This window comes from Alligator mississippiensis, chromosome 1, assembly GCF_030867095.1.
Source record: "Alligator mississippiensis isolate rAllMis1 chromosome 1, rAllMis1, whole genome shotgun sequence".
NCBI classification, from domain to species: domain Eukaryota; kingdom Metazoa; phylum Chordata; order Crocodylia; family Alligatoridae; genus Alligator; species Alligator mississippiensis.
Window position 1 is genome coordinate 22,311,769 of NC_081824.1, and position 14,688 is coordinate 22,326,456.

General features: G+C 41.7%; 1 protein-coding gene across 2 annotated transcripts in view; it reads right to left on the minus strand.

The window, feature by feature from the left end:
* Nucleotides 1-317: 317 nt before the first annotated feature.
* Nucleotides 318-14,688, minus strand: part of KCNS3 (potassium voltage-gated channel modifier subfamily S member 3) — a 64,237-nt gene continuing 49,866 nt past the window's right edge. For both annotated transcript variants that reach the window (XM_006269554.4, XM_059729439.1), the window contains exon 4: nt 318-986. In XM_006269554.4, coding sequence (XP_006269616.1) covers nt 949-986 — 38 coding nt within the window. In that variant the 3' untranslated portion in view covers nt 318-948. The remainder of the gene's footprint in view (nt 987-14,688) is intronic.

Consider the following 14,688-nt stretch of genomic DNA (forward strand, 5'->3'; position numbering starts at 1 on the left):
AACATTGCTCTAGTGGATAACTAATAAAAGTTGTAATATCTTCTTAATTCAAATGTGGTTATAACTGAAAAGAATGGGACCTGAAAAGAATGGAATACATCCAATGAAGTGAGAATGAACAATTATCCATATCTTAGACCAACCACTGAGGTCACAATTTGTATTTAGACTGTATGTGAGCATTTGCTGGGTAAGGCTCTCAGGACTTGGACCTACTGGCATATTGCTATCTGTTATATTCTTTAAATGAACCAGACTACCCAGTGGAGTGAAAGATTGCGAGTTCAAAGAAAAATACAGAAACATACCAAAGAAAATATGCAATGTCAAAATTTTATTGGTGTTGAGGTAGCCTGCCTTATTGTGAAACAGTCAGCTGAGACATTTGCACAGTTTGCCTAGGGAGAATGTTCATTTATATGGAGATTTTACAATATAAGAGCAAAGGGACAGCAAGCAATATTAACTACACATTACAATATATTATTATACAATGGCAGCAGTAAATGATAATTATGACATGAAGCAGTCCACAGAATTGCAAAGTACCTGAAAAGCTTGACTGCATGATTACTGTGATACATGAGTAGACCATGAAAATTCATGAAAGGGGGTGGGTAGAGAAAAAGGAAAAAGAAAAAAAGTGTAGCTTTATGGAGAGATCTTCCTGGCAAATAGAAAGCAATGGTATCAGTAGTGAATGGGGGACTGTTATTAAATGAAATGGGTGCTGATATTAAGCTCTATTAGTGTATGTATAATGGGATCAAATCTATCAATACTGCCCTCTTATGCCACTTACTGCTTGTGATTTTCTCCATTAGAGCTGTGTCAGACAGTTCTTTTAACCAGTTTGAATAGCTGGGTGCTGCTGTGTCTCTTCAGTATCTAAGGAAGATTCTTTTTGACTGTTTAGGGCCATCAGTAACCAGTAGAGTACAGGTCCAGTCATAGACGGGTCTTCAAAGAGACTAAAGATGCACGTTCTATATGAAGGGAGACAAACACATTTTTAATAAAGAATCTGGATTTCTACAAGTTAAACCCCAGAGTTTCTCACTGTTCCATAACGTATTGGAGAAGATGAGTAAAAAATAACAAAAGACAGAAAATGTTTAGCTTTCCATGTGTTTTCATGTAGGGGAAATGGTGCACTTAGTGCGGATCCTGTCAATTTAGTAAAATTAGCACCCAAAGTGTCTAAGCGGTAGAACAAAAGGATGCAATTATAATTGGCTGCAGGACAAGAACACACACTTGCTCTTCAATTTTTCTTTGTGTTAAAAAAGCAGCTGCAATTTTTTTTGCTGCCAGTGCATTTTGTTGTGCAGAAGCTGAAATGAGTTGTGTTAAATGAGCCATTACAAGGCTTTTATATATATAACTAAAGTTGAGGATTGAAATAGGAAAATGTTTCTTAGCATGTGGGTAAATGTCATAGGCGAGAAAGAACACAGCAAAAGCTGATGACAAATCTGCATGCAAATGCATTGCTTGTGCAAAGCCCCCTGTGTGCAAGGAGTTTTGCACACAGGTATGTCATAATAGTTCATTTGTACTTGCAAACACAGATGTTTGTACATGAAAACAATTGTAATGACCAACTTCTGCAAGCACAACTGCCAGGCTCCAATTGTAAATTTAGCTGTAGCTTTTGGTAAACAGTAACTAGTATGCAGCTGCACTGAAGCTAATTCTGAAATATTCAAGGGGGAAATGATAAGGAATCAGCAAATTTCCAAGGCTTGCAGTTACATTACAGCACCAAAAGTTGTTCTGTACACTCACTCAAACTACAACTTTAGAAACTGACACAGAAATCTCCCCAAATTTGCAGCCATTATTCACTGCACCTAGACTAAGACTAGCGCAAAAAAATAGACTTTCCTGCTATTTCATATATATTGCTGATCTTTGCAAAAATGAGGACATTCTGGGATCAAACCAAAGTGGAAGGGAAAAGTAGCTTAGCCAAAGTTTTTCAAATCTCATAAGGTCATCCCTTCCCTAGTAAGTGCTATCCTGCACTGAACTTGAAAGATAGTGGAAGAATAACTAGTATATGAAAATCTTAGGGAATGCTTTAAAAGTTTAGACGTAGCCAAGGGCTTTTATGTGTTGGTTCTCTGAAGGATCTGCACAAAATGAGACCTTCAGTCTACTTGTGGACAAGACCAGTTTTTCAAACATAGTTAAGGAAGATGCCTGTGTGCTGAATGTACAAAATCCCATAACCACCCAAACAAATCAGGTAAGAAACTGTTTACCAGAGAAGCTAGGTAGCTTGCAAAAGCAGATTTAGGACTTTTATCTGCATCAGTTGCAACTACTTTCTTCTTTGTTGTTGCCACTTACTAGTTAAAAATGCATACATTTTTAAAGTGGTTGTAGAATCAGAAAAGTAGGGCCAGAAGGTCCCTAGTCCAACCCCCTGCCTGAGGCAATATCATTTCCATCCAAACTATCCCATCCAAATCCTTGACTAAACTGTTACCAAAACTGCACAAATCAACCCTATCATACAACCATAACACATAGCACCCTAACCTAAAGCAGAGGGACAGTGGTGGCCAGCGTCCTGCTGCTGCAAGGGTTGTTAAACTACTCTTTGTGAGTCTAGCAGAAGAAAGCAAAGCCTAGATATACTACCCTCCATGCAGGTTTGAAGACAGAACAATTAGTGAGGTACTCATGACATGCAATAGACAAGTCATTTTTTACCCAATATACCAAAATAACTGAACCCTCAAAGCTAAATATGCAGCTCATTTTTAAGACTTCTGCCCTCTTGCTTCATTGACCACTATATTCCAATAGTGCTTATCAATTATAGCAGTGTTTGATGTAATAGTAAAATCAACGTTTTAAGACACATTCCTCTTAAAAAAAAAAAAAAACAGAAAAGGGAAGATCCAATCATTGGAAATCACATTCATACAAAAAATCATTTCTGGAAACTTTTTAATACTTAAAAATGAAAGCTCTGCGGCTAACGTGGTATCCAAGACATTGCTCCACAACCAATCAGTGGCCTGTAGCAACTATTCTGAGCAAGTAGTGCTGTCGGCAGTTATTTCCCTGACAACCTAAAGAAATGTGAATCAGTGGAAAGCAAAGTCTCCTAGAATGATAAGCAACATCAGACAGGATTGTGGGGGCAATATGTTGCCTGCAAGCCAAGGACTGGACAACTGCCCAAAGAAAGTACAGAAATGGCCTTGGGCACCATTGCACAGTGTAAGACATATAACATAGTTTGAGATGTATTTGTGCAGTATGAGCTATAACTAACCTTCAAATTATATAAAGTTACTTATTTTATTGAATGTAGGGATACACACTGACTTTGTAAAATCAATTTGGGGCAGGTAGCATATGATGTGATTTACAATAATATTCCTTTTCTGTACCTAGAGAGATCTTGGCAAAACTCAGTGCTGAGCAGTGATATTTTTCTGTAAAAATCTATGCTGGAGCTGGTAAAAAGCCCAGATGCCACGGAAAAAAGCAAAGACGCTTAAGTATTTGTTATTAAAGCAATTATTTCCTCTTCCACGTGTTTCCCCAAGCCTCTAGTTGCCTGAAACCTCTTGAAGAAACAGCAGAGATTCTTAGATTTAAAGCCAGTAGGAACCAGTATGATCCAGTCTGGCCTCCTGCATAGCTCCGGCCATAGAATTCCATGCACTGACTCCTGCAATAGAGTGAATTATTCTTCTCCACTGGGGCCATGGCTACACATGGACTTAACTACAGAGTAGACTAATTAGCTGCAGAGAAAATCATCACAATCTACATTGCAACACTATTAGGCCGCAGTAAACTAATTAACACCACCATAAGATAGTACCATCTCTGACAGTGCTATCTTATGGTGGGGTAATTAACTGCAATTAAGCACATGTAAACACGACCTTGGCTGTAAATTGTACCCAGTCAGCAAGAGGCCAGACTCCTGCAAGCTGCTTAGCCACATAACTCCACACTTTCAGCACCCTCCTACCCTAGCCAGCCCCAGTCCCCCAGCCCTGGCATAAGCTGCTCCACCCCAGCTCAAATGGCTACTGTCCTGGGCACATGTATAGCTGCAGCACCCAGGAGTAGTTTACTCTGGCTCAAACTGCTCTGGAGCTTATTGCTTTAAATTAATTGTACATGTGAAGACAAGGTTCCTTGGGTGAATTTGATATCTTTTATTAGACCAACCCAAATAGTTGGAGAATAGTTGGAAAATATTTATTAAGCAAGCTTTTGAGTTCAAAAACCCTTCCTTTTTGAACCCGAAAGCTTGCTTAATAAATATTCTCCAACTATTTGGGTTGGTCTAATAAAAGATATCAAAGTCACCCAAGGAACCTTGTCTGCCTATGTCCTTAGACCAACATGGCTACAACCTAAACCCTTGTACATGTGAATGAATACTATCAAGCTCAATACTTTGCAATGGGATTGCAACACCTCTTTCATTGATTCTCAATGTAATGATGAATTATATTATTCCACTGGTAAAATGTGACATGGTTAATTGCTCCTAGCTACACCTGGAGATCAAACAATAAATTCATTACCGAGTAGTTAATAGGTCGCATAACTTCTCTGCTTTCTTCCTACAGAGTCTAGAAGCACCTCAAATTGTGGAGATATTTAAACAAGGTTTTGCATTCATCACTGTTAAGTACAGTATTTGATATCTACATTAATGAACTATATCTGGACTACTCTCTCAGTTAATGTGCACAGACTCCTAGCCAATACATTAAGGTATTTCACTTGTTTAAATGCAAGCTGGCTGTTTTCAGCTGCATCTTCTTTTGAATCAGGTATGCAGCGGCTCAAGCTTATTGATCGCATGGGGCAGAATACAAGGAGAAAACAGAAGAGTTCAGAGGTTTCATCTTGTCACATTTTGTATTATGATTAACACACAACATGAATTTCCTGATCCTCTGTGAACAAGTGTTCATTCCGAGTCCCATCCAGCTCTGGTTCCAGTCCTTGATGTCAGCATAACTTGGTTTGAACCTTCTATGCATTGCGTGAGAATGACCACATTTACCACTGCAGTACCTGGGCAACAGTTCATTGAAAATCAAGTGTTACAGCAGTGGGAACAAGTGAACTCCATTCCAGTGGCTTCAAAATTAATTCAGACTCTGACTGACAGGCGTCTTTTTAGAGTTCTAAATAGAAGTGCTTGCAAACACAACTTAGTTTAAATGTCCTATACATTCCCATGAAAAGTTAAAATCATGAAGGTCAATGAGAAAGGCTGCCAGATCCAAATCGCCTACTCTCAAATGCCTCCTAATGTTTATACTATTATGTACTTGATTTAAAAAGTTCCTGCAAAGAATGGCAAGTACTGGACATAAAGAGAGATTCAGTGAGAAAATCTGTAATGAAATATATGTTCAGCGCTCAGGAGGCAAACTTATGCATATAAATAGGAGTTCACAAAAGCAAGCATGTTTCTCTCTTGTAATCTCTAGTTGTGTCCTCTGGAGATTTACACCCGAGTTTCAGTGGCAATAGGTGGGAGATTTTTTGTTTGTTGTTTTTAATTATTATTGGGTACGAAGTTGCATAAAACTGAAAATAGAATTTGAAATGAGAAATCCATTCCTGCCTATTAAAAATGGGGCAAATCAGTTTGAAACAAGGAGATGGTATCCTATCAATGGTTCAGGGACTACAAGTAGATGGGACTTTCTAGCTGTTATCTAAATCTGGAACTCAATCTAGCCAAAATAACTTTCCATCCCACTGGGTTTCAAGAATATTCACCATCAGAGAGCAGGAAAGGAAAAAAATCTGTAGACATCTCTGTCCCAAGGGTGAATCACAGCACTATTCAGCAGAGTTGCTATATAGGAAATTAAGTTCTTGAAACAAAGTCAGGGTCCCCAATGAAAAAGGTAGCTCCCAGGTCAGAGACGCACCAGAGCTATGATTTTCAAAGTGAAGGAAGACAAATACCAGCTTTCCTATGAATGATCACCATCTTCAGCATACTGAGGGCAGGACCCTCCCCTGTTTCTACAAGAAGCTGAGACCATCATGACCTTGAACCCAGAATAATTTCAAAACAATCTTAGTGTTATCTCCACTCCTGCAGAAGGAAGACGACCCAGTGGGCCACAGCTCAGAAAGCATGGCTACTAAGACCAAGGGCTGGTGAGTTAAAAGAGTCCTTTCCTCCTATCGCTCCTCCTCCCCTCCCCAGCAGATTCTTAATAACCTGAGCAATGACAGTAGCAGCAAAACAGAGTCCTGTAGCATCAGTGGCAAAAGACCAAGACCGCTCTAGACTGGTTCCAGCCAAAGGAATTCTTGCACATTTATTCTCTGGCTATGGAATAAGTTAGCCCAGAATGCCACTAAGTTCCAGAAAACATCTCCCATTGCAAAGGACTAATAGAGAAAAGGCATTTGCATCCAACACAGCCTTTTAGGATAGCAGAGATCTGGGGTATGGACAAACTAGTGAATCTACTTGTACAGGGACTTTCAGCCTTCTACCCACATAAGGAATTCAAAGAAATATCTTCATGAGAACAACTCTTCAGCTCCACATAAAATGTGTTACTTGCCCTGACCTTGCACACTTGCCCAATCAGGCAAGTCAGACTGGATGCTGGGCTCTAATTTTGTCTTATAACTGAACAGATCCAAGACTGTCAACCTCTTGCCTCATTCAAGAAGAAGAATCCGGTTCCACATGAGAATAAGGGAGAAAAATAATAATAGAGGTCTCATCAGAGTAACGGAGCATGTATAAAACATGTATGTATAAAAACATGACTAATTCAAATCTTGTGCAAGTCCTTTTCACTTTCACATGCACACCACATATTAGCAGGGATGGCTCTCGTTCTGCGCCATGTGAAACTGAGCATGCTTAAGCCCCTATCCAGCTTGACACTCCAAATTAAATAACTGTTCTTTCTAGGAGACAGAGCATCAGAAATCTCAGTAAAAGCCCATAATTACCTTCCATTAGCACACTTCCTTTGGAATTAAAACAAATTTGTTGGAGTGTATCTCCTCTCTGGAGTGACAGGATTGAAAATGGCACTTCTGTGCATTAATAAGAACAGGCCTGTTTTTTTAGAATAAAAGAACAAACGACAATGAAGGACTGTGTCCAGTTCTGGGTGCTACACTTCAAAAAAGACATGGAGAATCTTGAAAGGGTCCAGAGAAGGGCCACAAGAATGATTAAGGGCCTAGGGGACAAACCTTATGAGGAAAGACTAAGGGATCTGGGACTGTCCAGCCTGGGGAAAAGAAGAGGCCAGGAGCCTTCTCCAACCTGCTCTTGTTTGCATGCCCCAAATGAAGGACCATACTGGTGCAGCGGCTGCTTTGGAGTTATCCCACATAGCCACTGTCAACCAAGCTGGAGACAGAAAGGCACAGTATGTCCTTGAGCAGCCCCTGTCTTTCTGGGTTTGGCACATTCAAGAGAGCGAGTAAAGCTGGTTTGGGACTGTCCTGACTATTAGGGGAGGGGATTTTGTTGAGTGCAGAACTGGTGCAGCAGGGCAGACACAGCCTTACCTGCTGCAGCATGGGCTCACCCAAGACCTAGAGGCTCCCACCACAGGAAGTGGGGACAGAGTTCCCTTGTCAGCCTTACTCGCCCTCTTCCATGGGAAACACTTCTGCTGAAACAGCTACCAGGTTACCCTGTCACAGCTGCCACCAAATTGTATGTGGAACAACACTGTAAAAGTCTTCATTCTGTGGCAGTTGTGACAGGGTTAACACAGCAGCTGTTAACTGCACAGCAGAGGGAGGGAAAGTGATGCTCAGCAAGGGACTCCAGCCACTCATGTGCTGCTGCAGCCTGCCACGCCTGGGTGAACCCATGCCACGTACAGTCCCTCCCTACCACTCTGCCACTCCCTATAGTCATCCCTGGAGTCCTCCCCACTGAGTTATACTACTGCTTGCTCTTCTCTGGTTCTTTCCTCTTGCAACGTATGGACACTGTATTTTTCCTACCATTAATATAAATATCCTTTATTCTACTTGCCTTTCTATGATCTCATCTCCATTTTATCCCTAGGTTGTCTGACAATTGAAATCTGCAGTTCCTCTTTCAGAGCCATCCTCCATTGTCTCCAATCCAGCTTCTGCCTGTTGCACTCTGCTCAAATCACTCCTATCAAAATCTCTACTGGACCTCTTCCTAATTATAATTTATCTTCCTTGACCTCTCAGTCACCCTTAATACTGTCAACCAAGGTCTTGGTCTTATAATCTTGTTCTCTCTCTCCATTTTCTTACTAACCCTATTGCTCATTCAGTTTGTTCTCCAGAGAACACACCTCATCTCCTCCCTAGATAACTTTCCCTATTACCTGCCCAACTTTCTTTGGGGTTTCTACAAAGTGCTGTCCTCAGTCCCCTCTTTCTCGCTCTCAAAACTCTATACTGGATCATCTCACTACTACTCTTTTGCAGAGTGGTACAGTCTCCTTCTTTATCTGCTTGTGACTGACAAAATTAACACAATTTGTTGGTCTACACTTTCAAGGCCCTTGACAGACTACTCACACTTTACCTTTCATTTCTCATTCAGTATCTACAGTTTTCATTTCTAACTGACCCATAATTCCTATCCAAAATAATCTCTCTGACATCTGCATAACATCTCCATGTCTGCTCAAGCTCAACATGTCAAAGACAGTGCTGGCTGGGCATGTTGGTACCACTGCACCACGATGTTCACAGGCATCTCTCACCAACCTGCTCCTGCTTATACTCTCTAAGTTTGGAAATGTATCAAGTGCTGTTCTCAGGTATGACATAAACAGAAGTCTTGAGAGCAGACACAAAGGGGCACCCTGAAGCAACTTCAGTGGTGTTTCCATGTGCCAGACATGGAAATACAGGTATAGATTGGCTGGGGATGCTTAGGTCTATCATAGATGCAGCATACTAGGGGAATAGATACCCCCAGTCCTCCCTGCCACTTCCCTTTCCAGTCACTGAAAACAGAAATATCCCTCCTGCCTCTCTCTCAGAGCCCATACACTGGATGTCACCTTCAACTCCAATTCCTCAATTCCAAGCTATGCCTAAATCTTTTAGATTCTTTCTGTATAGCATCTCTGCCCATCCACCAAGCTAAAGCCTTTTCTTCCCTCCAGGCTCTCAATCTTGTATTTTGATTCCTGCAATATTCATTTCTTTAGTCTCAATAAATCCAATCTTGCCTCTCATGCCTGGTCAGAACACTGCTGAAAAATTCATTTCCATAGACTATTGCTTTCAGCACCTTCCACTTCTCTTTGCACCCTCCACAATCTCTTCTTTATCAGCTTGTGTTTATCATGTAAATCACAAGTTGTTGGTCTTCTTTTTCAAGGCCCTTGACAGACTACTCACACTTTACCTATAATTTCTCATTCAGTATCTATGGTTTTAGTTTCCAGTTGACCTGCAATGTTAGCTTCCATTGCTTTTTCAAACATTCACCTTTCTGCTTTCTTCTATGCTGTCCCTTCATACCAAGGAGTCCCTAGAAACAGCCATGAACCCAATTCATTTCTCCTTCAGAAATATTCTCAGAAAGCTACTCTGTCAGAATGCTCACAAAACAGTTGGCAACACTTGATCTGCTGGCATGCTGAGACTTACAAAGGCTGGCATATCATTTTACCCTGCCAGCCCTCTTTCTGCACCTTGTCGTGTACCACCGTCTGTTGTCTTACACCTAGATTTTAAGCAGTTTGGGATAGAGCTAACATTTTATTCCTCGTTAGTATAGTTGAACATAATGGGCTCCAGGTACATATCTAGGGATTCTGGGTACTAAAGTAACACAAATAATAACTTATTTGAATCAACATTGCAAACCGCAGCCTATTGAAAAGAAGGTGTTCAGATACCCTCATGACTTGGGGCCACAGAAGTATATCCATTGAGAGATATCCTATACCTCTTTTCTTTATCTGCATACATTGTGGCTATATATTGAGTAGATGTAAATAAATATGGGATATATTTTCAAATGCTGAAGACATAACAGCTACTACTAAGTTCAGATATTGGCATGCATGTTTCTTGGTGAACCTTTCCAGTTAAATTGTGCAACCTTTATGCATGTTGGATGAGCACTTGTGAGTGAGTAGTCTCATTTAACCCAATGGCTTCAATATAAAAAAATGTGAGTAAGGGATACACTGTTTAAACAAGCATAAACGAACAAGTAGGCCCAAGAATCATTATTTGATTTTACATAGTAACATTTCCATTTCTACTTTGTAGAAATAAAATTTAAAGAACAAGTAAAAGTAAAAGTAAAATACCTACACTTAAGGTCAGACCGCAGTAATGTATATTTAATTTGAACTCACAAAGATGTTCAAAGTAGCATAATGGTCTGTGATAATATAATAAATAAAAAACAAAATAAAAAGTGTTAAGATTTAAATGAAGAAGGTAAACATTCTGTAGACCTAAATCTAAGAAAAGGAAGGAATTTAGGTATGAAAAAATATCTCTGGTTATAACTAGTATTATTAGCTAACACATTGCACTGTGTTATTGATTTGCTTCACTTAAACATTTATAAGAAATCAAATTCCACATTAATAATAAATGCAATTTAAATCAACCTGAAAAAGAAGATGACTTATTAAGTAGTTATTGTACTGAATTTAAACCACATCTAAATCTGAAATGTAGGGGACATTTGCTTCAAAGCATGAGTACAAGGTTTGGTACTGAGAAGCCATGACCAGACATGCAGGGGTGTGTGCTTGCAGTGGCACAAATTGCACAACGCACAGCCCTGTACATGCACTTCATTGCAGGACTATTTGTCCCGCAATGGGCAAATTGCCCTTTCCCAGCCCCTCCCAGCTCTTCAGCCAGGGACAGCTGAAGGCTGCGGCCAGAGAGTCTTACCTGGTGGCCTGGAGCAGCAGGGGCAGATGATGAGGCAGCATGGAGGCTTGGACAGCAGGCACAGCGTTGGTTGGATGGCCCAGCCTGTGTGTGTGTTGGCACAGGCTTGCTCTGCGTTTGTTGTGCTGCTTTTTGTTCTGTTTCTTATTTTGCTACCAGGAAATCCTGGGAGTACATTCTGGCCCCACACTGCAAATCTGCAGTGCTGGGCATATTTTAATGGTCACCATATGTAGTTTGCAATGCCCCAAAGAGGTTTGCAGTACCACAAACTGCACACCCCTACATGTCTGGACACATCCAAAACAGACAAAAGAATGCAGCTCTTGAGGCTTCTGCCTGTATGCCCAATTTTGCAAGCACTTACTTTCAAAGATAGTCTTCCCTGGCACATGTAGTTTTACTGACTTCAATGGGACCACACAACACGGTAACTCCTTCAGTAGCAAGACTCATATTTTATAAATACTGAATGCAAAATTATAGCCAAGAGTCTAGTAACATGTTTAAATGTTATTGTACTAATAATTATTCCTGAAAAATTAAATAACTTTTGAATGTAGGAGACATACCATCTGTTAATTTATCATTAGATGCAAATTAAGCATCAGATGTCTCGGTCTGTTGACAGTACTCAGATTTGGCCGCTCTCTCTCACTTGGTAATATCTAGTTCTTCTTCTGCATCAGAATTAACTCAGATAGCTTTCATCAAGATTTTATCTGGAATGTCTTTTTTCTGGAAGAAGGGTCATTTCCAAACTGCCCTTTTTCTCATTATAATTTCCCTCTCAAATCATCATTTGATTTAATGCACGTCCACAGATGGCAGAGAGTGGAATAACCTTTGGGGAAGTTTAGCTGTGAAATAAGCCAGGGTAATTCTAACAAATAAGCAGTCACAGACTAAACAGCAGCAGCACCACCAGGACGAGCAAACAGCAATGGTTTCCCTCCTGAAAAGCCATGTATATCCTTCGACAGTGCTGTGACATGGCGAGTACAGACCGCCACTATAATAAGCCTGCCCAGTCCCCAGCTGTGGTCTACAAGTTCTCAAAGGCAGAGCAGGAAGAAGAAGTTGTTAGAATCTCAACAGCTGCAAAGGTGGGTGAAGGCTGCAGCAGAACGAGATCCCCAGCTGCCATGGATCAAGGTCCCACTCTGTCAAAAGCCATGTGGAAGCTGATGTGCAGCACCCTCTCCACAATAAAAGAAGTCATGCACAAGTATCTCCCATGCCAGCACATTCCTCAAGCCCTTTGGCAACCAGCTAATGGTGGCGGGAGCAGGACTGTGATTTCTGGAAGCTCCTAGTCCTGAACTGGCACAAAGGCAGCAGTTACAAGAAGGTCATCTAGCACTTGAGCATCTGTAGCTGTGACTGACCAGCTCTCTTCAGGATCTGCTCTCCTCACCCCACATGAAAAGGAGGCTAGAAGAGGTTTCCTAAATATAGCCTGCCTAATACAGTATTTTGTATTTCTTCCTGATTGGATAACCATGTCAAGTGTGATTGCCTTTATTGTGGTCAAAAATACCAGGAAACACGCACCATTATTTTTGGGACCTGGAACATCAGGATACTCATGGACAATCCTAATAGTAAATGCCCAGACCTCTGCACTTCAGTTGTGGCCCAAGAACTCAGGCAACACAACATCTATGTAGCTGCACTGAGCAAGACCTGGCAAGCAGGAGATGGGCAGCTCAAAGAACATGGAGGCAGCTATACCTTCTGAAAGGATAAACAAGAAGGAGAATGCCAACTTCAGGGAGCTCATTTTGCCATTAAGAATGAACTCATAAACCAACTCAGAGAGTTCCCAATCAGAATTAATGAGCACCTCATGACCTCTCCATCTTAAACTGGCAGACAGCAAATATGCCACTGTCATCAGCACATATGCCCCAACTTCTGACACCACCAATGAAACCAAGGAGGAAGTCTATGCCTACCTTGACTAAGTCCTTTCTGATATTCTGGAGGGAGACAGACTTATTCTTCTCAGTTATTTCAATGCCAGAACGGACTCTAACCTCTGTAATGCAACCATTGGCAAAGAAAGAGTAGGAAAGCTCAACTCCAGTGATATCCTCCTCTTGACCAAATGCACAAAACATGGACTCATTATCACCAACACCCTGTTCCATCAGAAAAACAGGCACAAAACATCATGGCAACACCCATGATCTAAGCATTGGTACCCGATTGACTACATCATCATACCCAGGATCACAGGGATGTCTGCATCACTTTATCTATGCTACGAGCTGATGATTGCTGGACTGATCACCAGCTCATCTGCTTAGTTATGTCATTCAAACTGGTTCCCAATGACAGCTGCGGCAGAAGCAATGCCCACAGAAGATCAATGTAGACAGACTCAGGATCCAAGCAAGCGAACTTCTTCCACCAGTGCTTCAATGAACAACTGGTGAATTCCAGTCAACAACAATGGGAGAATGACAGCAACATGTGGGGTGCCCTCCAGGCCACCATCATCCACGCCTGTGAAGAGACATTTGAATTCTCTACCAGGAAACATCAAGGCTGGTTTGATGAGAATGACTGGGAGATTCAAGAGTTCATAGATTCATAGAAGTAGGGTTGGAAGGGACCTTGTAGATCATCAAGTCTGACCCCCTGCCCTGGGCAGGAGAGAAAACCGGGCTCAAATGACCCCAGCCAGGTAGACATCAAGCCTCCTCTTAAAGACCCCTAGGGTAGGAGCCATCACCACTTCCCTTGGAAGTTGGTTCCAGATCCTAGCCATCCTGACTGTGAAGTAGTGCCTCCTGATGTCTAGTCTAAACCTACTCTAACAATTTGTGGCGGTTATTCCTTGTTACCCCGGGGGGCGCTAGGGGGAACAGAGTCTCTCCCAAACCCTGCTGGTCCTCCCTGGTGAGTTTATAGACAGCCCCCCCCACGCTGCCCCAAGGAGCCCGGCACTCGCCCAGTGCCCCCCACCGAGCAGTGTGGCTTCCCGAGCCAAAGAGCATGCGCATGTGTGTGACATGAGTATGTGTTACTGCGTCCTAGAGGGCACGCTTGTTCCCTACGTTGCATGGCCACTCTTACACAGTAGTCGAGAGTTGATCAACTACAAGCACAAGACCTTTTGTCCAAAGGCAGATGTGTGAGATGAAGAACAAACAGTGGGAAGACAAAGCTAAGGAGATTCAACGTCTGACTGACATCCATGATATGCACGGTTTCTTCAGTGACACCAAAGCCATGTATGTTCTGGGCCCTCAGGGATTAACTCCTGTGAAACCTAAGGATGGAGGCAACTTGATCAAGGAAAGGGGATTCATCAATGAAGGAGCATTTTGAAGATATTCTCAATTGAGACTCTGCTGTTGATGAGAGTGTTCTCAAATCCATCCCGCAACACCGGTCAAAGATGATCTCGAAATCCCTCCAACCCTTGATGAGGTGGGGAAAGCCATCAAGTGGATGAAGAACAACAAGGCATCTGGAGCGGATGGAATCCCTGCTGAAATCCTATAACAGGGAGGAGAGGAAGTCATGTCACAGCTTCATATCCTCAACTTAAGAGTCTGGAAGGACCAGATGACCTCAGGGAGCCCCTGATTGTGACAATCTTTAAGAAAGAACACAAGTCTGACTGTGGAAACTACAGAGGGATTGCCTGCTGTCCACCACAGGAAAAATCATTGTGAGAACCCTTCTGAATCATCTCCTTGTTCAAAGATCGTAAGATCAGATCTGAAACTAAGCTCATGGTTTATCAAGCAGTCA